This window comes from Hyperoodon ampullatus, assembly GCF_949752795.1.
Source record: "Hyperoodon ampullatus genome assembly, chromosome: 14".
NCBI classification, from domain to species: Eukaryota; Metazoa; Chordata; class Mammalia; order Artiodactyla; family Ziphiidae; genus Hyperoodon; species Hyperoodon ampullatus.
In genome coordinates, this window is record NC_136927.1 from 40,557,555 (window position 1) to 40,579,139 (window position 21,585).

A 21,585-nucleotide genomic window follows, 5' to 3' on the forward strand; every position below is an offset into this window, starting at 1 on the left:
TAGCAAAACTTTGAACCTCCCAGTGCCACACAAATGACTCACAACACTTTCAGGTTTTAGAGGCAAGAGAGCCAAAAGATAGATCTTGACATTGTCTGTTATTGTTAGCCAAACTTCCTGATATTTCTCCCTAAAAGTATGGGGTCTCAATGAGGAAGTTCTATTACTTGATTCATTACAATCAGTCAGGAGAGAGATTACAGATCAACCTTCAACAACCTTCATCATTCTGCTATATGTAGTAGACTTTCTCCCAAGGTATCTGCAGGTTTTTAAGTGTGGAAAATTGATTGACCATATATGCATGGTTTTCTTTATTCCTTTCTTCCTTCCTTTCTTTCTTTCTTCCTTCCTTCCTTCTCTTCTTTCTTTCTTTCATTTTTTCTTTCATCATGAAGCTTATTTAAAAATCTTTTAAAATTTTTATTGGAGTATAGTTGATTTACAATGTTATGTTAGTTTCTGCTGAACAGCAAAGTCAATCGGTTATACATATACATATATCCACTCTTTTTTAGGTTCTTTTCCCATGTAGGTCATTATAGAGTATTGAGTAGAGTTCCCAGTACGGTCTTATTAGTTATCTATTTTATATATAGTAGTGTGTATATGTCAATCCCAATCTGCCGGTTTATCATGGTTTTATTTCTGCACTCTTAATTCTGTTCCATTGATCTATATGACTGTTTTTGTCCTAATATCATATTGTTTTGAATACTATAGCTTCATAATATAGCTCAAAATCAGGAAATGTGATGCCTCCAACTTTGTTCTTCTTTCTCAAGATTGCTTTGGATACTCAGGGTCTTTCGTGGTTCCATGTGAATGTTAGGATTCTTTTTTTCTATTTCTGTGAAAAATGCCATTGGAATTTTGATAGGGATTGCATTGCATCTGTAGATCACATTGAGTAATATGGACATTTTAACAATATTAATCTTTCAGTCCATTAACACAGAATATCTGTCCATTTATTTGTGTCTTCTTCAATTTCTTTCATCACTTTATTTATATCAATAGTTTTCAATGTACAGATCTTTCACCTTCACGAATATAACTGTTTGTGCTATTATGCTTTTATTTAGTTATATATTGTTTATTTTCTCAACAAAACCCAAGGATTATAGTTAATAAAATTAAACTTTATATAATTTTTCAGGTGGCACACATAAAACAACATAAGGTGAAAAGCATTAAACAGAGGGAAAAGTAATTTTATATTGAAAAAAAGCAAACTTACAATGAAGATATAACTTTTATGTATTAAATAACTTTGCAGCAAGATTCACAAAGCAAAAGTTGTTATAAATAAAATAAATTGATAGAAACCAAAATAGTACCAAAATTTTTAACACATGACAGAACAAGAAGCTAAAACATAAATAAGCTTTTGGAAGTTATAATTATATAAATGAATAAACATTCTCATAATAGTGAGTATACCTTTTCCCCAGCATCATAGAACCATCTACAAAAATGAATCATTGAAAAACTAACTAAATTTTGCAAAAATATTCATGTAAATATTGTTCAGATTATATTATTTTACTTATACAAAACAAAAAAATTTCAATTCTCTAGGGAAAAGTATAAATTTAAAAAATCTAATTACTTAGAAAAGCAGTCTCCTTAATGGTGCTTGGTCAAAGAGGAAATAAAAACTGCAATTACAGACTTTAGAAAAGATGATGAGCACATTACATTTCACACCTAATGGTGAAATCAAAGCTGTACTCCTAGAAAAACATTTACATTCATGAATATGAAAGTCCAATCCAGTGAATTAGAAAAAACTACAGAATGAATTACTCCCATATCTATTTATTTGAAAAGAACCAGAAAATACAGTGGGAAATCAAATAAAGGAAAATGGAGAAAAACAAGGCAGTATAATCAGGAATGAGAAAAGGAACTAAAAACACAGAGAGAAAAGTTTAGATTATAAGAATATAATTTACAAAGCTACATGAAAACTCGCTTAAAATCCATGTTTTTCTAGGAAAATTTTACTTACTAAATTTGACTTAAGAGGTAGGAAACTGTAATGGAAATTAATAGAGATTAGCGTATTTGTTTTAAAAACACATTCAAAAAGAGGCACCAAGAAAACTAGAAGCCATACCATTAGAATGAAAAAAAAGAGTGCTATCTCATTATTTATGCAATAAAAAATAAAACTCATAAAATATACACACAGGAAAAAAAGACAAAATTCTTATTATCTGTAGATGACTAATTATCTAGGGAAAACAAAACAAAAAAACAAGAGAAACTGAAAAACTAACCTAAAATGGAGCTTATTAAAGTGACTGAAATCAAGATCCCCCACTCTCCTTTATACCAAGAGGATTCCAAATTTCATTTGGTACCCTGATGTCTCCTACATGGGTGCTACTCAGACTGTGGTCCATGGACCAGCAGCATCAGTGTCAACTGGGAGCCCATTAGAAGGGCAGAATCTCAGGCACCACTGCAGACTTGCTGAATCAGGATACGCTTTTTAATGGTTCCCAGGTGATTTGTGTGTACATTAAAGTTTACGATGCTCTGCCTACTTTATTTTCACCCATCCTGGGGTGATTCTTTTCTCAGCCTTTCTACCTGCTATTATCTATATGTATGTGCTTTACACACTCAGATGGGCAAGTCCAATTATTAATAAAACCTCCCTCCCTCCCACTACCACAAAATAATTTTTCAGGGAAAAAAAGCATGACAAAAATTTATCATCACAATATTTTTCCCCCAGTAGCCACTGTTCACCACAACCTTCAGCAAAGATAAGTCAGGCTGCAGGTTACATATCATTCCTACTCAAGTGGTAACACCAACCCCTTCTCTTCCATATCAAAAAACAAAGAAACAAACAAAAAATGAAACAAAAAACAAAAATAATACACAAGAAAAAAACAAAACAACAACAACAAAACGACAAACACAACTTTCCAGAACATAATCCAGTGAGAGCAATGTTATTTTGGGGATAACCTTGAATCTGTTCAATTAATGAAAAGAAGCAAATTATCTGCAAATTGCAGTGCTTTATTATTTTTTAAGGACAACACACATTTGTGCCAGATGCTGTGCATTTTATGTGCGTTATCTCACTTAGTCTTTCTCCAGCCCTATGAGGTTGGTGCTACATTATCCCCACCTGCAGATGAGGAAACCGAATTTCAGACAGGGAAGTGACTTGCTCAAGGCCATAAGTTACTTGGATCACTCTTGTGATACCATGAATTGAGAGTAGCTGAGAAGTTCAGAGGTAAAAGAATGTTTCCTTAAGGCAGGCTTTCTTAACCTGGACAGAAGTCATGGGTTTTGTGAATCTTGGATGGGAAAGAAATTCATCTGTATTTTCATATTAGCATCTTTCAATTATTAGTGTAGGCAACAAACCACAGGAATATTTGCAATATCTGTGACTTTGATACGAAAACATACCCCCCGAGGTTTTTATCCAAATGTTTTTACAGTTGCTTCTGATGTATTGAAACACTGTGTCCATGGTTATTTTAAAACTAAATTGTTATTTGACCCACTGTGGGGTCTTTCTACTTAATGGAGCAAATAAATAAATTACTACATCAGAGTTTTTATGGTTTGATGGGTGCCTTCAACATATTTGGTTTCCTTTACAATCTATGTATTTTGTATTGTATATTTAGAAATATTATTCTGAGAAGTAATCCATGGTCACTACCAAAGGCATGAAAGAAATAAAAAAGGCGAAGAATCTTTAAGTCAACTAACTTTCCTTGGTATCTCTGTTCTAAGTAGGATTTCACCAATCTCCAACCATCCCCTCATGAGTTGCTGTGGTCAGTCTGAGTTCCTGGCAAATTTGGGTTTCCTCTGAATACTAGGTTTTGCTGCAGTCGGCGGGTTGGAAGGCCTGGAAGAGAAATACTTCTTGGCTGTGGCCAGCAACCGGAGTGAGAACAGCAGCTGCGGGCTGCCCCGGGAAGATGCCTTCCATATTTTCCGAGACCCACTGACATCTGATCTCCCGTGGCCTGGGATCCTATTTGGAATGTCCATCCCATCCCTCTGGTACTGGTGCACCGATCAGGTACAGGGCAGCAGGCTGAGCAAGCTGCTCTCTGGGACGCTTCCTTCCTTGGAGTACCTGGAGGCTGGGTTTTTTTCTCCCGCTATCTGTTCTCTTATTTGCGTTTCTCCCCAAACATCCTTGAGAACTTCTTTCTCTCTACTGCTCTACATGTTATCTTCTTAGTCTTGCTCATGTCGCAGCAAATCCAAAGCTGCTGATATTTGCAAAGGGGAAAGCTTGATACATCCTGCTGGATGTCTGGAAAGATCCAGTAAGCAAAAGAGATGAAATATTTTAAAGAGAGGTTAAAACTGGAATTGGTATTATTTGCTCCACAAATACTCACTAGGTGTCCTCTATGTGCCAGCCACTTGGAAATCACAAGTAAACAAATCAAACAGGCTCTCAGAGCTCACCTTCTTCTGGTGGAAGTAGACAGGCAATAAATAAATTATGGAGAATGTTAAAAGGTGATAACTGTCATTAAAAAAAAAAAAAAGCGCGGGGTCGGGGGGAAATGGAGGGTGTGTCATCTAAAATAGAGTGCTTAGGGGAGTCATGGTTGAGAAGTGACCTCTGAGCTAAGGAGAGTGAGTGGGCTTTGGTGATTGTTGGGGAAGAGAGTTTTAGGCAGAGGGACCCGCCAAAGCAAAGCCCTTAAAGCAAATATATAACTGGTGTGAAAAAAGAAATTAGAAAAGCAAAAGGCACTGTGGTGTGTATAATAAGCCCTTTTGTGTTAAAAGGTGGGTGGGTGGGATAGAATCCATATTTGCATTTGCTTGTATGTGCTGAAGGAAACTCCGGATGGATGTATATAAAACTAAGAGCAGTTACCTGTGGGCAGGGAGGTGGGCAGATGTGCCAGGATGGATGGGAGCCATTTCACTGCACACCTGTTTATACTTTCTCAGGTTTCAAACCCTGTGAATATATCATCTGTTGAAATGGTTTTTTCCATTACATTAATGATCAGAGATCTGTGTGCCATTTTGGAAGCCCTATTTCATATTCAGGGCTGATGAGACTTTAAATAAAATAATGATCATGGAGTCGGACCACTGAATTGATGGAGGGGACACTGCAGAGAGTGAATCCAGGTCACCCCAAGGGTCAGAACTCCTGAGTGAAGAGCTAGAAACCAAGAGCTAGAGATGGGTGTAATACTTCCCCTTTAAGAGAGAGCACCCCTCCTCTTCGTTAGCAAATCTCAGGCTGGAGAGACCCTGGGAGACAGCTCAGACGGAGGCTAACAGCCTGGGCTTTAACCTTAACAGACCTGGAATCAAGTTCAGGTGGCATAACTTTAGGACACCGTCTAAGATCTCTGAGCCTCTGTTTCCTCATTAGTGGGGTTACTAATAATTGTGAAAAAGGGGAGCATTAGGAATTTGCTCATAGTCCTTTTTGTTCCAGGGGCATTTAATAAACTGTTTAAAACATTTACAGGGGCTTCCCTGGTGGCACAGTGGTTGAGAGTCCTCCTGCCGATGCAGGGGACACGGGTTCGTGCCCTGGTCCGGGAAGATCCCACATGCCGCGGAGCGGCTGGGCCCATGAGCCATGGCCGCTGAGCCTGCGCGTCCGGAGCCTGTGCTCCGCAATGGGAGAGGCCACAGTAGTGTGAGGCCCGCGTACCACAAAAAAAAAAAAAAAAAATTTACATTTTTGCTATGGTTTTATGCTACTGCTCTTGACATGGCTCAACAGCTTATATTTTTTAATCCATACAAATATTTCCTTGAGATGCCTCACACCCTTACTAGCTGGGATTCCAGTGTGCAACCCCTGAAGCCCACCTCCAACCCACCTCGCATTGTTCAAGAGCCTGGGGACTTAATTAATCCGGGATGACTTGATCTTCTTCCAAATGGCAGGCAAGGCCAGAGGGCCCAGAAACCCAAGCCCTCCTTGGGCCCCATGACTTCTGGTTTTGTGGCTGCTGAGCTGAATTCTGTTGAGTCCATAGTCCATTGTGCTGGTGCTGCCCTATGTAGCTCATTTCAGAGCAGGAGAAAGACAAAGCAGCATTCACTGTTCACTGACTGGGGGTGTGTTCCTAATCTTCCTGGGCAGAGACGGAAGAGGTAAATCACAATCGATAATCGTAATGACACAAACATTGATTGATGCTGGACCATTTACCAGTAACTGATCTAAGCATTTCCTATATGTTAACTCATTGATTTTCATAACATTCCTATGAGTCATGCTCCATTACTTGGGTCCGGGGGTTGTCATACGGGGCGACACCCTCTTCCCAGGGCTTGTGGGGTTTTGAGCAGCACAACTCTCTTAAAACTTACTCAGCTGTCTCAAATTCACATCTGGAGGTTCCGCTTCATGGGAATAAAAGCCAGCATTCTTTTCAGTCACAGCTTTGGATCTCCTGTCGAAAGGGCGTGGTTTTCCAAAGCTCTAAATTCTTTCCTCTCTGCTTCCAGATAGACCGACAAGGACTGAAGCTTGCATGCCTCTTTTTGGCACCTTAATGAAGCAGTAAAAAGTATTCTATAGTTGCTGTATTGTTCCATGTAACTATCACATTCTTAAGTGTTCTAGAAAGCCCAATAGGTGTATGTTTGGAGTCCTGAGAAATGACAGGTAACAGTTAAACAGCTGACTTCCAAGCTCTGGATAGAGGGATCCTCACTGCTCCTCCACCTTTCCTCACATAAGCTGATGCCACGTTTTAGAGTCTTTCACTGACAGCATCCAAACAAATAATAATAATCTCTGCAGGTGAGGGTACACTTGGTTGCAAGTCACAGAAAAAAAAAATCAAATTTAAACCAGCTTAGGAAAAGGGTAGGAGATTTATTAGCTCATGGAATACAAATGGCAGGAAGCTGAACTAGTCTTCAGAAACTTCTGGAACTTATTCTGGTTTCTTTCTCCATTGTCTTTCTCTCTTACCTGCTGACTTCATGGTCTCTCACTGCAGACCAACTGCAAAGAGACTGACAACTCTCCAAGTCCCATATCCAAATACCCCGTGTGAGGGCTCTGATTGGCCAGGGGTGGGTCAGATGCCTATCCCTGGATCAGGCAGATTCCATACCCAAGATGACAGGGTAGCCTTGTGGAGAGGGAATGGGTTTCAAAAGAAGAAGCAGGATGCTCTAGGACGCCTATGCCATTGATGAACATTATTTTAAAAAATGGGAAGAATTCCCACTTTGTCCTGCTCACCATAGCACCATAATGGTAATGACATTTCACTCCTCTTGTCCACAGTTCACTGAACCAACTCATAAAACTCTAGTAACTCACCAAGGCCTCTGCAACTTCTCCAGATGCTTCAAGATCCAAAGCCTAAGGAAATAGTAGAGAAAGTGCTGAGTTCATGTAGATTCCATCTGAAGCCTGGAGCAGGATTTTTGGGGACCAGTTTTCTACTCAGAAAACACTCTAGAACATGTCATTCCCTTTGAGTAGATAAATCATTTTAGTTACTCGATATTGGTATATATTGCAAAATCATCACCAAAATAAATCTAGTTAATATTCATCACCATACAGTTATTGATACAATTTTTTTTTTGTGATGAGAACTTTTTTGTGTGTGATGAGAACTTTTAAGATCTATTCTCTTAGCAACTTAAAAGTATGCAATCCAGTATTATTAACTATAGTCACCATGCTGTACACTACATCCCTGGGACTTATTTAAGTTATAACTGAAATTTATACTTTTTGATCCCCTTTATCCATTTTGCCCACCCGCCACCCTTTGTCTCTGGCAACCACCAATCTGTTCTAAGTGGACAATTATTTATTTATTTTTTAAAAAAGATGTTGGGGGTAGGAGTTTATTAATTAATTTATTTATTTTTGCTGTGTTGGGTCTTCGTTTCTGTGCGAGGGCTTTCTCTAGTTGTGGCAAGCGGGGGCCACTCCTCATCGCGGTGCGCGGGCCTCTCACTATCGCGGCCTCTCTTGTTGCGGAGCACAGGCTCCAGATGCGCAGACTTAGTAGTTGTGGCTTACGGGCCTAGTTGCTCCGTGGCATGTGGGGTCCTCCCAGACCAGGGCTCGAACCCGTGTCCCCTGAATTAACAGGCAGATTCTCAACCACTGCGCCACCAGGGAAGCCCTAAGTGGATAAACCTTAACAAGGCCTACCTTATTTCACCTAACAGAGAGACGGGGGTCAGGATAAGACCTAGGCACACCGTATGCAGTAACTACAAGTCCAGACATGCCGGTCCTGTTGGTAGCAATATCTCAGATCCTCTCTTTCTCTTAACTCATCACTCCTAGCAAAGTATTTGCATTCCTCTTCTATCCTCCTTCCTGTTCTTGATTTCTCTGCCTTGGTATAGCTACCCCACCTGGACCACTGGATCACAGGGACTGAGAATAGGAGAGATGTTTCCTTAGAGAAGGCAGGCAAACCAAGCTCCTGGGTCTACTATGCCTACAAAGAAGCCATGCACACCTAGTTGGCCTTAAGAGAAAGCTATCTCAACTTCCACCCACACCACTGTTTTCCAGGTGATTGTTCAGCGGACTCTGGCTGCCAAGAACCTGTCCCATGCCAAAGGAGGCTCTCTGATGGCCGCATACCTGAAGGTCCTGCCCCTTTTCATCATGGTGTTCCCTGGTATGGTCAGCCGTGTCCTCTTTCCAGGTAAGAAGACAGTTGGGAGGAGAAGTTGCCTGTGAGTCTCAGACCCTGTGAAGTGTTCTGAACATATTACTGACTGCCCCTCAAGAATGCAGCTGGAGACCCTTCCTGGTGATTCAGCTGAGGTGTCTCCATCCCGGCAACTACTGACTCAGTGCTGTTTCCCAACATTGGTTCAATGGGAACGTCCTATTAATGTCCAAGGCCAAATCAAATGGAGACCTATCTGGGGCCTCTCCTCAACTATATATTTTCTGAAACAACAAACTAGCCTAAAATCTCATGGCTGCAGATGTCAGCTCCCTGGCTCCCCTCACACTTCAGTGTTTGAACCCAGTGGTTTGGCAACTTCGGCCCAATAGAACCCTTTGGGGGTTCCTTTTCTTTTTTTTTTTTTTTTTTTTTTTTTTTTTTTTTGCGGTACGCGGGCCTCTCACTGTTGTGGCCTCTCCCGTTGCGGAGCACAGGCTCTGGATGCGCAGGCTCAGCGGCCATGGCTCACGGGCCCAGCCGCTCCGCGGCATATGGGATCCTCCCAGACCGGGGCACGAACCCGTATCCCCTGCATCAGCAGGCGGACTCTCAACCACTGCGCCACCAGGGAGGCCCTCCTTTTCTTAATAAAATCAGGGATATCAAAACCTCTAGAGTATTTGTCTTAGCTTTTTTTTTTTTTTTTTTAAACTTGGTAGAGGGATGAGGTTTGCAGCATGGGGATTAAACAGGACTAGGGGTGGGGGATGTTATTGGGAGTCGCTGTGATGTCAGGAACTGGTGATCTGTGTGGAAGAAAGCTCCTTTCTGCCTCATTAAGTTTAACCCTGTATTGACCAAAGCTGTTATTAACTCAAACGGGCAGAAATCTCCCTCCCCTATGCCTTATCTTACATGATGTTGCAGAGGTAAAGAAAGGGTAGGATGAAATGGTTAGTCCAGAAGTTTTGTCAAAATAGTTTAGAACTATGAATTAGGTGGAAGGACTTGGGGAAGAGGAAGGATGGGGAGCCGTCCGTGGCGCCAGATGCTGGGATTGTGCTTCTCCAGCCCTGATGGATGACGAACGCAGAGCCATTGGTCCTCTTTCCGGGGAAGCGGCACAAGGCTTGAAAGATCCCAGATGAGGATAAGAACTGGGATCTTGGTTTTATGGTGACTTGATGGAAAACATACAGCTAAGGGGCAAGGCGACGTATGAACAAAGAAAGTGGCTTAAAGCAACCAACATTCATTGTGCTACGGGCCAGGCCCTGTGTGAGGACCCTTGCAGTGGAGTGTGGCGGTTGTGAATCTGAAACGGATCCGAAGTGCCGTGCCTGAATCTTGGCTCCGCCACTTCCTGGCTCCTGTGACCTTGAATAAATCGCTTAATTTCTGTTAAGTGCTTCTGTTTCCTCACTTGTAAAATGGGGATAATATTTCCTAAGGCTTAAAACAGTTCCTGGCACGTGGTAAACACTATAGAAGTGTTCACTTTTATTATTCTATGCATTTTTTTTTTTTTTTTTTGTGGTACGCGGCCTTCTCACTGTTGTGGCCTCTCCCGTTGCGGAGCACAGGCTCCAGATGCACAGGTTCAGCGGCCATGGCTCACGGGCCCAGCCGCTCCGCGGCATGTGGGATCCTCCCGGACCGGGGCACGAACCCATGTCCCCTGTATCGGCAGGCAGACTCTCAACCACTGCGCCACCAGGGAAGCCCTCTATACATGTTTTATCTCATTGATTCCTCAAAAGGACCTTATGAGATAGGTACTATTGTTATTTTCATTTATAGATAAAGAAATCAGGGAATTTCCTGGCAGTGCAGTGGTTAGGACTCCACACTTCCACTGCTGAGGGTGTGGGTTCAGTCTCTGGTCGGGGAACTAAGATCCAGCAATCCGCATGGTCAAAAGAAAGGAAGAAATTAAAGCTCAGAGAAATTAATTGATTCACTCATTTATTATTCTTCCATGGATTCAACAAATATTTTGAAAGCCAATTATCTGCCAGGACTTTTTCTAGAAGAGCCTGGGGATCCATAAGGGAACAAGACATACAGTATCCCTGCTGTTGCGGAGGGATTACGCTTTAGTGGTGAAGGAGGCAAAAAATACGTAAGTGAGCTATTCATTGATTGTGCTAAGTGCTGTGAGGAAAATGCATAGGGAAACATCACAGGGAATGCTGGGCAGGGGCTCCTATGACAGGGTTTCCAGGGAAGGCCTCTGTGAAGAGGCAACAGTTTATTCATGTGGATGGTTTGAAAATATAATTTAGAGCGGAGTCAACCAGACGAATGATGAATTGGATGAAGCTGTTAAGGAAAAAAGAGGACTCTAGATCACTCCTACGTTAGGGGACTTGCTGGAAGTTACTTGGCTAGTGCTGGGTAAGCCAAGATTTAAATCCAGGGGCATCTGCCTCCAAAACCTGACTCTTTTTTTTTTTTTTTTGCGGTACGCAGGCCTCTCACTGCTGTGGCCTCTCCCGCTGTGGAGCACAGGCTCCGGACGTGCAGGCTCAGCAGTCATGGCTCACGAGCTCAGCCGCTCCGCGGCATGTGGGATCTTCCCAGACCGGGGCACGAACCCATGTCCCCAGCATCGGCAGGCGGACTCTCAACCACTGTGCCACCAGGGAAGCCCAAAACCTGACTCTTAATCATGCTACTGTCTCTCTCAGGAAATCACATCAAGCTTTGGATCAGTATCAGGATGATCAATAACAAGACCCTGACCCTCACTCTTAGCAGTCAGCCAATCAATAATGGTTGTCAAGCGAAACATAATGCCACATTCCATGCCCCTAGGGAGTTTATAATGTAACAGATGAATCTGGTACTCGTGAAAAAGTAAGAGAAAATTGATATCAAAACACTCTAGCATTTGGTACTAGCAATAGTGCGAAAGGAATTTAAGAGAGTGAGGTAGGGTGGAGATGGTGAGGGGGGTGTGGTGTATTTGAAGGTCTTGACTAAAGCTTCTCAAAGTGTGGTTCCTAGTCTAGCAGCATCAGGGTTGCCTTGGAACTTGTTAAAAATGCAAACTTTCAGGTCCCATCCAAGACCTTTTGAATCCAAATCTTTGGGGGTGGTGCCCGGCAGAAGATTGAGAAGCCCTGGTCTAAAGGGCCAGGTGCCAGGCCAAGCCACTGTTCCTACCCATTTCCACTCTTCTCTCCATCTCAGCTCCATCAGCAACCTGCTGAATCTTCAAATGGGTCCAGCACTGCCTAAAAGGATGCTCTGATCCTGAGCTCTCTTGAACCTGGACAACAGCCTCTTCCACTTAGTCCATCCAAGAAATAGTGTCCACCTATAAAGGAACTCTAGTGGAAGCCAAGAAAGAAACAAAACAACCCTCAAAACCATGAAACACAAGAGTCTAGAAATGTTCCTGTTTACAAAGCCAATCATCTCCACCTGAGCTTTGGAATAAGCTAAGGTTTTGAATCCTATCCACGATACTAGCTTTATGATTTGGGGATGTTATTAGTTTCTATGGGCCTCAGTTTACTTGTCTCTGAAATGGGTATAATAGCAATATCTTCCCCATGGAGTTGTGAAGATTACATGAGAAGGTGTATGTACAGTGTTTATTTGTGGCATCCGAGTCATAGTGAACTTCCATGAATGTTGGCATTTGGAAGAAGGAGGTTTGGTGCTGTGTTTGGATTGGACTCTGCTAGAGCCATCCTTTATTTCAAGCATCATAGGATCTGACAAGGGAATCCACTCCGTATATGAAATGGTTGATTAATTCACCCAAGACAGGTGAGCTGATATTAGTGAATGGTGGGTTAACAATCACAAGGCTGTTGGTTTCATTTATAACTTAGCTGAGCCAACTAGTTTCCCTGTGATGAACATATTCTTTAGCCTGAACGAACAAACACAATTTTCTGCCCTAAACATGCTTTATAAACTTTGTGTCTGTCACATGTTTCGTGGTTGAAGGTTGCATTCCTAGAAGGTTAAACGAAAACTAGGTCATTAAATGAATTATTTCAGGGGGAGTCTTGGTGTCCCTTGAAGAGAGGAACTTTTGGACAACAGGAGTCCAAACCCACAAGATTTGAACATAAACAAGATCTTTGCCCCACTTGGGAGGCTCCATACCATGTTCTGGCCGCAGGAATATAACTATTTTCTAATCTTCTCCTAAACTTCCGCAGACAAGTCATAAACAAGCCAAGAACTTTGACCTCTCAAAAGCATTTTTCTCAACGAGGTTGTTTCTTCTCAATACTTCCTGTCAAATATCATTTTTGGTCTGCGGTCTTAATTTTGTCTAAGACTGAATCAGAGTTTTGGAGGCATCTACTTTTATTCCATAGCAATTGTTACTTGTATTATGAATTGTGGCCACAGCACCCATTTCCTCTCCCATTGGTGGATGTAAGTGGAGGGAAGGGTCCCAGCTTTGACAAGACATAACAGTGAGTGGAGAAGCTTTACAAAGACCAGATAGTCCTTGGGCTTCCTAATGGATGAAGGGGCCTGGGGTGATTTCCATTTCTTAGTATTATGCTATCTTAAAAAAGCAAATGAGGGCTTCCTTGGTGGCACAGTGGTTGAGAGTCCGCCTGCCGATGCAGGGGATGCGGGTTTGTGCCCCGGTCTGGGAGGATCCTACATGTCGCAGAGCGGCTGGGCCCGTGAGCCATGGCCGCTGAGCCTGCGCGTCCGGAGCCTGTGCTCCGCAACGGGAGAGGCCACAACAGTGAGAGGCCCGCGTATCGCCAAAAAAAAAAAAAAAAAAAGAAAGAAAGAAAAACAAGCAAATGAAGGATCGGGAATTCCCTGGTGGTCCAGTGGTTAAGACTCCACGCTTCCACTGCAGGGATCCCAGGCTCGATCCCTGCTTGGGGAACTAAGATCCCACAAGCCACATGGCATGACAAAACAAAAAACAAAAAACCAGAATCAATAATATTAGGGGAGGGATAAATTAGGGATTTGAGGTTAACACACGCTACTATATATAAAATAAACAACAAGGACCTACTATATAGCACAGGGAACTATATTCTTTTTATATATTCTTTTAATATATGAATCACTTTGCTGTACACCTGAAACATTGTAAACTTCTATACTATACAACTATACATCAATAAAAAAATTTTTTTAATTAAAAAACCCCCAAAATATTAGATTTTAAAGTTATGATGCACTTTAAATATTTACATTTATTAAATTAACAGTTTTAACACAAAAAAAAATATAAAGACTAGACATACCACCTCATCTGGAGATACTGTCAAACATCTCTATTTGAGGCCACTTGTGAATTTGAGGCCTCAGCTACATGATCATCATGATGATACTGCATCAGAACCGGGGAGGAGATGGGTGTGGGCAGTGAGGGGCTCCAAGCCCACCCCTAAACTGAGGCTCGAGGTCGTTCCCACTTGCCATAGAAGGTGGGACGGAAGACAGTGTTACTCATCAGAGTGAGGAAGGACAGAAGCCTTTGGATTGAGCAGAGGGAGGGTCTAGGAGTTATTTATGGGACTTATTCCTAGGTGCAGCTGGCCAAAGAGACTCGAGGATTTATAAGTGGTCCAGCGGGGGTAAGTGGTGTTGTGTTGACATTGAGCTGGTGGTGAGGAGTGTGGCTCAGCTCAGATACGAGGAAGACAGAAAGTAACAAGAAAGCTATCATTCAAACACACGTGCCAGACCACTGAAACAACCTACACTCTCTTGGCCTTCCTCCTCTGAAAGATTGGATTGGATTGAGAGACCTGTTCTGTCTCCGACATGACCTTGCTGGGTGATTATAACCAGGTCCCTTCCCCTCTGTAAAGATTACACTAATAATGAGATAGCTAGTCTCTCCCCAAGAAAAATGTATCGAGTCTCTACTCTGCGCCACACACTCGTATAATTTTTAAATCTCTTCTTCTGTCTTCCAAGCAGGAGGTCTATGCTTCTAAGCTTGGCATGTGTTCATCACGATAGAGATGAAGAAGTAGAGGTGCCAGGAAGTCTGGATGGATTTACACTAGAAAATCAAAATGCTGTTCAGGAGAGAAAAGGATTGATACAGAAATGGAGAGAGAGGAGGAGAGAGAAATTCAGAGCCTGGTTGGGTTCTTATGAGTCTAAAATGAGGAACAGCTGTTGAACTAAGTATACTGTTGAGAAGGAGATGGGGAAAAGAGGAACTTTTAAAATATTTGCCATGTGTCAAGGGATGGCATTCTCCTTTGCACTTCCGATGAACTTAGGTAAAGATGTAAATTGCTCGTGTCCTTTTGGGGGGCTTAGGGACCCTGGTGTAGGGCACAGTGCTGAGACTGGCCGTGAGGTGTCTCAGCTTTTTTGGGGGTTCCAATAGTACAGCTGAAATGTATTCAGCACTTCCTGTGTCCCAGACTCTGTGCTGAGTGTGTAACGTATATCATTTCATTTAATCCTCACTATAATCTTAGGAAGTAGAGTTCTGTTACTGTCCCAGTTTTGCAGATACAGCAACTGAGGTCCAGAATGGTTAAGTAACAAGGCCATGGAATATCGAGTCTAGGCTCCTTTTTATTTCATTGGACTGTACACTTATATACAGTAGCCCTGTCTCCTGGTGCTGGCCTGCGCCAGGCCGTGTTTGGGCCGGGTCTGGGCCTCTGAGGGTCCGTCTGCTTAGCTCTGGGTTTGTTTCCTCCATAGACCAAGTGGCTTGTGCAGACCCAGAAATCTGCCAGAAGGTCTGTAGCAACCCCGCCGGCTGCTCTGACATCGCGTATCCCAAACTTGTGCTGGAACTCTTGCCTACAGGTAATGGTCCCTTCACCCCTCAGTTGAGACCCCCCGGGGCACCCAGAAAGGAGGACATTGGCTGGGCTCTAATCTGAGGAGGGGGACAAGATGGGAGGGCTGTGAGAAAGAATGGGCTCTGGGCTGAGGAACTAAGCCCCCAAATAAAGCTCCAGCCCTGGCTACGCGGGGGGCTCTGACCCACCCACCCCTCCGAGTCCCTCCTGTTGGCTCCTACCCCTGAGTTCCGCCTCCTCCGAGTTGAACCTCTCGGGACCAGCTGGCTATGGGCCTGGGAAATGGGGTCAGTGGTGAAGGCAGAAAAAGCCTGAGGCCCAAAGACCTCCCTTCTGCCCCCAGGGCTCCGCGGGCTCATGATGGCTGTGATGGTGGCGGCGCTCATGTCCTCCCTCACCTCCATCTTTAACAGTGCCAGCACCATCTTCACCATGGACCTCTGGAATCATCTCCGGCCTCGGGCATCTGAGAAGGAGCTCATGATTGTGGGCAGGTAAAGTCTTACTGGGTTGGCGCCAGGCAGGGGTGTGAAAAGTCCAGATAACCCAGGGAGGAGAAAGCTGAGCCACCCAGAGGGAAAGTCCAGCCTTCAACTTCTCCAGGCTGTCTCAGCCTCCTCTGATGGCAAAGGTGAAGTACATCAGGGCTCCGTGGATGAGTAAGGCGTTCATTCATTCAAGAGCTATTCAGTCTGCACCTACTACGTGCCAGGTGCCAGGCATGTAGCAGTGAAAAGAAAAGACTCAGTTTTGCCTTTGTGGAGCTAGAAGAAGAAAAGGATAAGTAAACAGGTAGTTATAACCACAGTGGATGTTATGATGGAGGAGCCAGGAGACCTAGGGAGTCAGAGGAAAAGTCTCCAACTTGGACTGGGACCTGAGGGGTGAATAGGAGTTAGCCAGGTAAAAGGGAGAAGGGTGTTCCGGGGGTTGGGGGCAAGGTTTCTCTAACAAGTCTTGTGCAAAGTCCTGATATCTAATGGGGGGAATGAAAATGACCGAAGTGAGTGGCATGTACATTTTATGTAAAATCTATGCTAATAAGCATCTTGGAACTCTGCCCCTCAAGAAGGTGTACCTAAGGGCTGTCTCAGCCTTGGGTTAGGGAGAGGTATGACATCAAAAGCATAATCCATTAAAAAAAAAAAAAAAAGAAAGAAAAAGAGGGCTTCCCTGGTGGTGCAGTGGTTGAGAGTCCGCCTGCCGATGCAGGGGACATGGGTTCGTACCCTGGTCTGGGAAGATCCCACATGCCGCGGAGCGGCTGGGCCCGTGAACCATAGCCACTGAGCCTGCGCGTCCAGAGCCTGTGCTCCACAACGGGAGAGGCCTCAACAGTGAGAGGCCCGCGTACCGCAAAAAAAAAAAAAAAAAAAAAGAAAGAAAAAGAAATTAGACTTCATCAAAACCCAAAACTTTTTTGCTTCAAAAGACACCATTAAGGGCTTCCCTGGTGGCGCAGTGGTTGAGAGTCCGCCTGCCGATGCAGGGGACACGGGTTCATGGCCCAGTCCGGGAAGATCCCACATGCCGTGGAGTGGCTGGGCCCGTGAGCCATGGCCGCTGAGCCTGCGCGTCCGGAGCCTGTGCTCCGCAACGGGAGAGGCCACAACAGTGAGAGGCCCGCATACCGCAAAAAAAAAAAAAAAGACACCATTAAGAAGATGAGACGACAAGCCACAGATTGGGAGAAAATATTTGCAAGCCATATATCTGACAAGAGACTTATCATCTAGAATAATCTAAAAAGTGAGACTGTAGTCTAGAAAGTTCCTGCAGGATACCACTACACACCCACTAGAGTGGCTATAATCAAAAAGGCACACAGGAAGGCAGAGAAGTTGGAACTCTTATGCATTGCATGTGGGGATGTAAAATGGTTCAACTGTTCAAAAGCAGTTTGGTATTTTCTTAAAAAGCTAAGTATAAACTTACCATGTGACCCAGCAATTGCATCCCTAGAAATAAAACCATCTGGCTGTACAAAGACTTGTATACAAATGTTCATAGCAGCATTTTTTACAATAGCCAAAAAGTAGAAACAATCCAAATGTCCACTGATGGGTGAAGGATAAACAATAGTACACAATGGCGTATCCACTCAATGGAATATTTTTCAACAATTAAAAGGAATGAAATACTGATACATGATATGTGATGAACCTCATGCTAAGACATGCTAAGTGAAAGAAGCCAACTGCAAAAGACCACATATTGTATGATACCATTTACTTGAAACGTCCAGAAAAGGCAAACCTATAGAGACAGAAGTAGATAAGTGCTTATTTAGGGTGGGGACAAGAATAAGTTGTAAATGGGCATGGGGGTACTTTTCGGAGTGATGGAAGTTCTAAAACTTGATTGTGGTGTTGGTTGCACCACTCTATAAATTTTCTAAAAGTTACTGGATCGCACACTTATAATGGGTGAATCTTATGGCATATAAATTCTACCTCTGAAAAGCTATACAAAAGAGAGAGGGCTTCCCTGGTGGCGCAGTGGTTGAGAGTCCGCCTGCCGATGCAGGGGACGCGGGTTCGTGCCCCGGTCCGGGAAGATCCCACATGCCGCGGAGCGGCTGGGCCCGTGAGCCATGGCCGCTGAGCCTGCGCGTCCAGAGCCTGTGCTCCGCAATGGGAGAGGCCACAGCAGTGAGAGGCCTGCGTACCGCAGAAAAAAAAAAAAAAAAGAGAGAGAGAAGTGTTCAGGGGAGATAAAACACTAATGGGGGGGGTATCTCTCCATCTGGCACCAGGGTGTTTGTGTTGCTGCTGGTATTGGTCTCCATCCTCTGGATCCCTGTGGTCCAGGCCAGCCAGGGCGGCCAACTCTTCATCTACATCCAGTCCATCAGCTCCTACCTGCAGCCTCCCGTGGCTGTGGTCTTCATCATGGGATGTTTCTGGAAGCGGACCAACGAAAAGGTAGCTCTGGATCAGCCCTTCAGCCCATCGGATGGGAGAGAAGGGGACTGGAGAGGGACATGAGGATGTCAGGTGTCATTAGGGAGGATGAGTTCTGTGCAGGAAGATACAGGGCGGGTGTTAGCTGGCTTTTGAAAAAAAGCAATGAGGGTTCTATTTTGATGCATCTTGTCCTTAAACAGGGAAGCTGAATTAACAGGGAATTATATGTAATTGGTTAATTCTATGTAAAAGATAAACAGATAAGTATCTCCAGCCCTTTTCGAATCACCCCTGCTGTGACCGTCACTAGAAAGCCACGCTCTTGAGGGGGCTTGCTGAGGTTTCCGGAGGCCTGTGCCGGCCGCCCCACAGCCCTGCCCGTGTCTAAGACGGCCTTGCTCCGATTCACAGGGTGCCTTCTTCGGTCTCATCTTGGGCCTTCTCCTAGGCTTGGTTCGGCTGGTCCTGGACTTCATTTACGTGCAGCCTCGGTGTGACCAGCCAGATAAGCGGCCAGCTGTGGTAAAGGATGTCCACTACCTCTACTTCTCCATGATTCTGTCTTCCGTCACCCTGATCACTGTGTCCGTCGTAAGCTGGTTCACAGAGCCGCCCTCCAAGGAGATGGTACTTTTGGGTTTGACACTGTATCCATTGAGACCCTTCACTGCTAGTGACAGAAAACCCAATTGACTTCAGTGAAGAGGACTGATTGTTCAAAAAGCTGAAAAGTCCAGGGCTGGGTCTTGGGAAGAACTTGATTTCAGGACACTGAAAAGACCATCAGAATTCATCTCTCACCTCTCCTTCTGTTCTCAGGCCCCTTGTGGGCCCAGCAGCTTTTAGGGATACATCCTCTCTTATTCTCATTAAGCAAAAGCATAAGCATTTTTGTCCCAGCATTTCCAGTGAAGTTCCTGATGCCCATTGATGGAGTCAGCTCAAGACCCATGATCACCCATGAACCAACTTAGTCCCTGTGGCCAGAGAAATGGATGAGCTGCATGCTGATCACTGGGTTCCCCCCACACCCACGGGCTAGGGTTAAGCTCTGGGGACTAGAATGAGGAAGGGTGAGATCCCCCCTGGAGAATTAGGGCCGTCAAAGAAAGATGGGGGACTGAGTGGGGGAAATGTCCACTGATTCTGAAGAGTGCTGGGAGCTGAAGCTTGTTGGAGGGTGGAGTGAGAAGGCAAGACTGGGAGAGACTCAGGTGTGAAGGCTGAGCTTGGGGTTGGAAGGTGGTGGGAGAAAGGGATGAAAGTCACCGCTCCACCCCCATCTCACAGTTCATCTCTGCTCCGTAGGTCAGTCACTTGACCTGGTTTACTCGCCATGACCCCGTGGTCCAGAAGGAACAGGTGCCACCAGCAACTCCCCCGCCTCTTGCCCTCTCTCAGAACAGGACACCAGAGGCCAGCAGAGCCAACGTCCAGTTCGAGATTGTTCAAGAAAACATGCCCCAAAACCACAGCTGTGAGTTGCCTTCCTCTTCAGTTACAGTAGGAACCTCAAGGAGCATCATATAATTAAGGGGAAATTTTTCTACCAAATCACAAGCCAGAAAATGGGCACACTTGGAATTTTAGCATCGCCTCACCCCCAGGGTCTGGTCCTCCCTCACTCTCTGGCCACTGGAAGGGTTAGTAACTTTCAACAGATGCCTCAGGTAGAAAATTAGAGCCAGTGCTTGTTGAGTGCCTACTAACACACAGTTCATTTGATCCTCACAAAACCCCATGTGGTAGGCTGGGGTACTGCTGGCATTCTCTAAATCACTGGTTTTAGACTGGCAGCTTGTGGGCATATTTTGCTTCAGCTCACCTACTCTTTTAATAAAATGTGAGTTAACATTTAAAAATTGTGAGATTTCACATAAAATTCCAGATTTCCATCTTCTCTTGAAAAACTGGAATATCTGGCAACATGGAGTCCATATGTCTGCATCGCAAAAGTTGTCTGGAGCTGCAAAGCAGCTGCTCCTTAGACCTGGAATATACAGTTAGCCAGGGTCCCCACCAGTCGCTACTGTCTCCATGACCCAAGGCTGTGGTTGTCATTAATCATCATACATGGCTTTAAAAAAAATAATTGTGGATATGAACCCATGTCATCCTACCGTGGGAAACTCAAGGATAGATCCAGAAGGCTGTGTGTTTCAAGAAAGATGAGAGAGAGAATCTTTCTTGGTAGAGGTGACGTGTTTAATAAGAAAATCTGCTCCCCTGACTCCCATACGTCACCCGCCTGGCTCCACCCGCAGCTGATTTTGCAGACCCAGCTATGAATGGGGAAAGAGAGTTCCCTGCAAGAGTGCACATCTCTCTTCAGCCTCCTGGCAGGCGATGCAATACAGGGAGGAAGTCAGATAGAACAGGTCCTAAACCCACCCTTGCCTCTGCTAACCAGCTGTGTGCTTTGCTCAAGTTAGGCTGAGTCTCTATCTTTTCATCTGAAATTCTGCACCTGAAGAATTTCACCTGAAGATGGTGAAAAGTCTCAAAATACCAATCTTCTAGAACTAAAGAGCCTTCCAGAATCAAAGTCTTAATGAATACCTTCCAGAAAAGGAACATAAAGTATTTATCACAGTGCATGGGGCACACCCGGTCTCTCTTCTCTCTTGCCTGGGAGACACAGCCCATCCTTACGACCCTTATTTGCTGGGTTCTTTTTAGGTGACATGACCAAAAAGCAGTCCAAAGTGGTGAAAGCCATCTTGTGGCTCTGTGGGGTGGAGAACAAGGGCAAGGAGGAGATGCCGAGCAGAACAGACCCTGTCATAGTTTCCCTGGATGAAAACCCCTTGGTGAAAACCCTTCTGGACGTCAACCTCATCATCTGCGTCAGCTGTGCCATCTTTCTCTGGGGCTACTTTGCTTAACATGGGGGTGAACCCAGGGGTCCAAGCTCTCAGTCTGCTATCAATGCCCCAATTTTTTAATGAAGGAAAAAAATAATAAAGCTTTGTTTATTTACCACCAGGCTTCAGAGGTGTTTATGGGCCCCTTTAACATGACATTTAGTTAGCCCTGTTCTTCTTAAAAGGGAATGCAGGCTAGAAGCTGGAAAAAGAGAGGCATAAAGTCTTGTTTGTCTCAAAAGGCCAGTTATTCACTCTTCCTGTCCATCATGTAACATCAATAGCCAAATTCAAAGGGTTGGACAAGCGAAGAGATGCCCAGCCCCCAGGTAGCCACATCCCCTGGGCTGACTGTTAGCACTTGAACTCTCTCCAG

At 44.3% G+C, this 21,585-nt stretch overlaps 1 protein-coding gene across 6 annotated transcripts in view; it reads left to right on the forward strand.

Moving 5' to 3' along the window:
* Positions 1-21,230, forward strand: part of SLC5A11 (solute carrier family 5 member 11) — a gene marked incomplete at both ends in the record, with an annotated part of 56,580 nt that extends 35,350 nt beyond the window's left edge. For all 6 annotated transcript variants that reach the window (XM_079718641.1, XM_079718636.1, XM_079718637.1 and 3 more), the window contains 8 exons: positions 3,867-4,072; positions 8,552-8,687; positions 15,336-15,443; positions 15,783-15,933; positions 18,195-18,363; positions 18,757-18,972; positions 19,654-19,822; positions 21,025-21,230. In XM_079718641.1, coding sequence (XP_079574767.1) covers positions 3,867-4,072; positions 8,552-8,687; positions 15,336-15,443; positions 15,783-15,933; positions 18,195-18,363; positions 18,757-18,972; positions 19,654-19,822; positions 21,025-21,230 — 1,361 coding nt within the window. The remainder of the gene's footprint in view (positions 1-3,866; positions 4,073-8,551; positions 8,688-15,335; positions 15,444-15,782; positions 15,934-18,194; positions 18,364-18,756; positions 18,973-19,653; positions 19,823-21,024) is intronic.
* Positions 21,231-21,585: the final 355 nt, after the last annotated feature.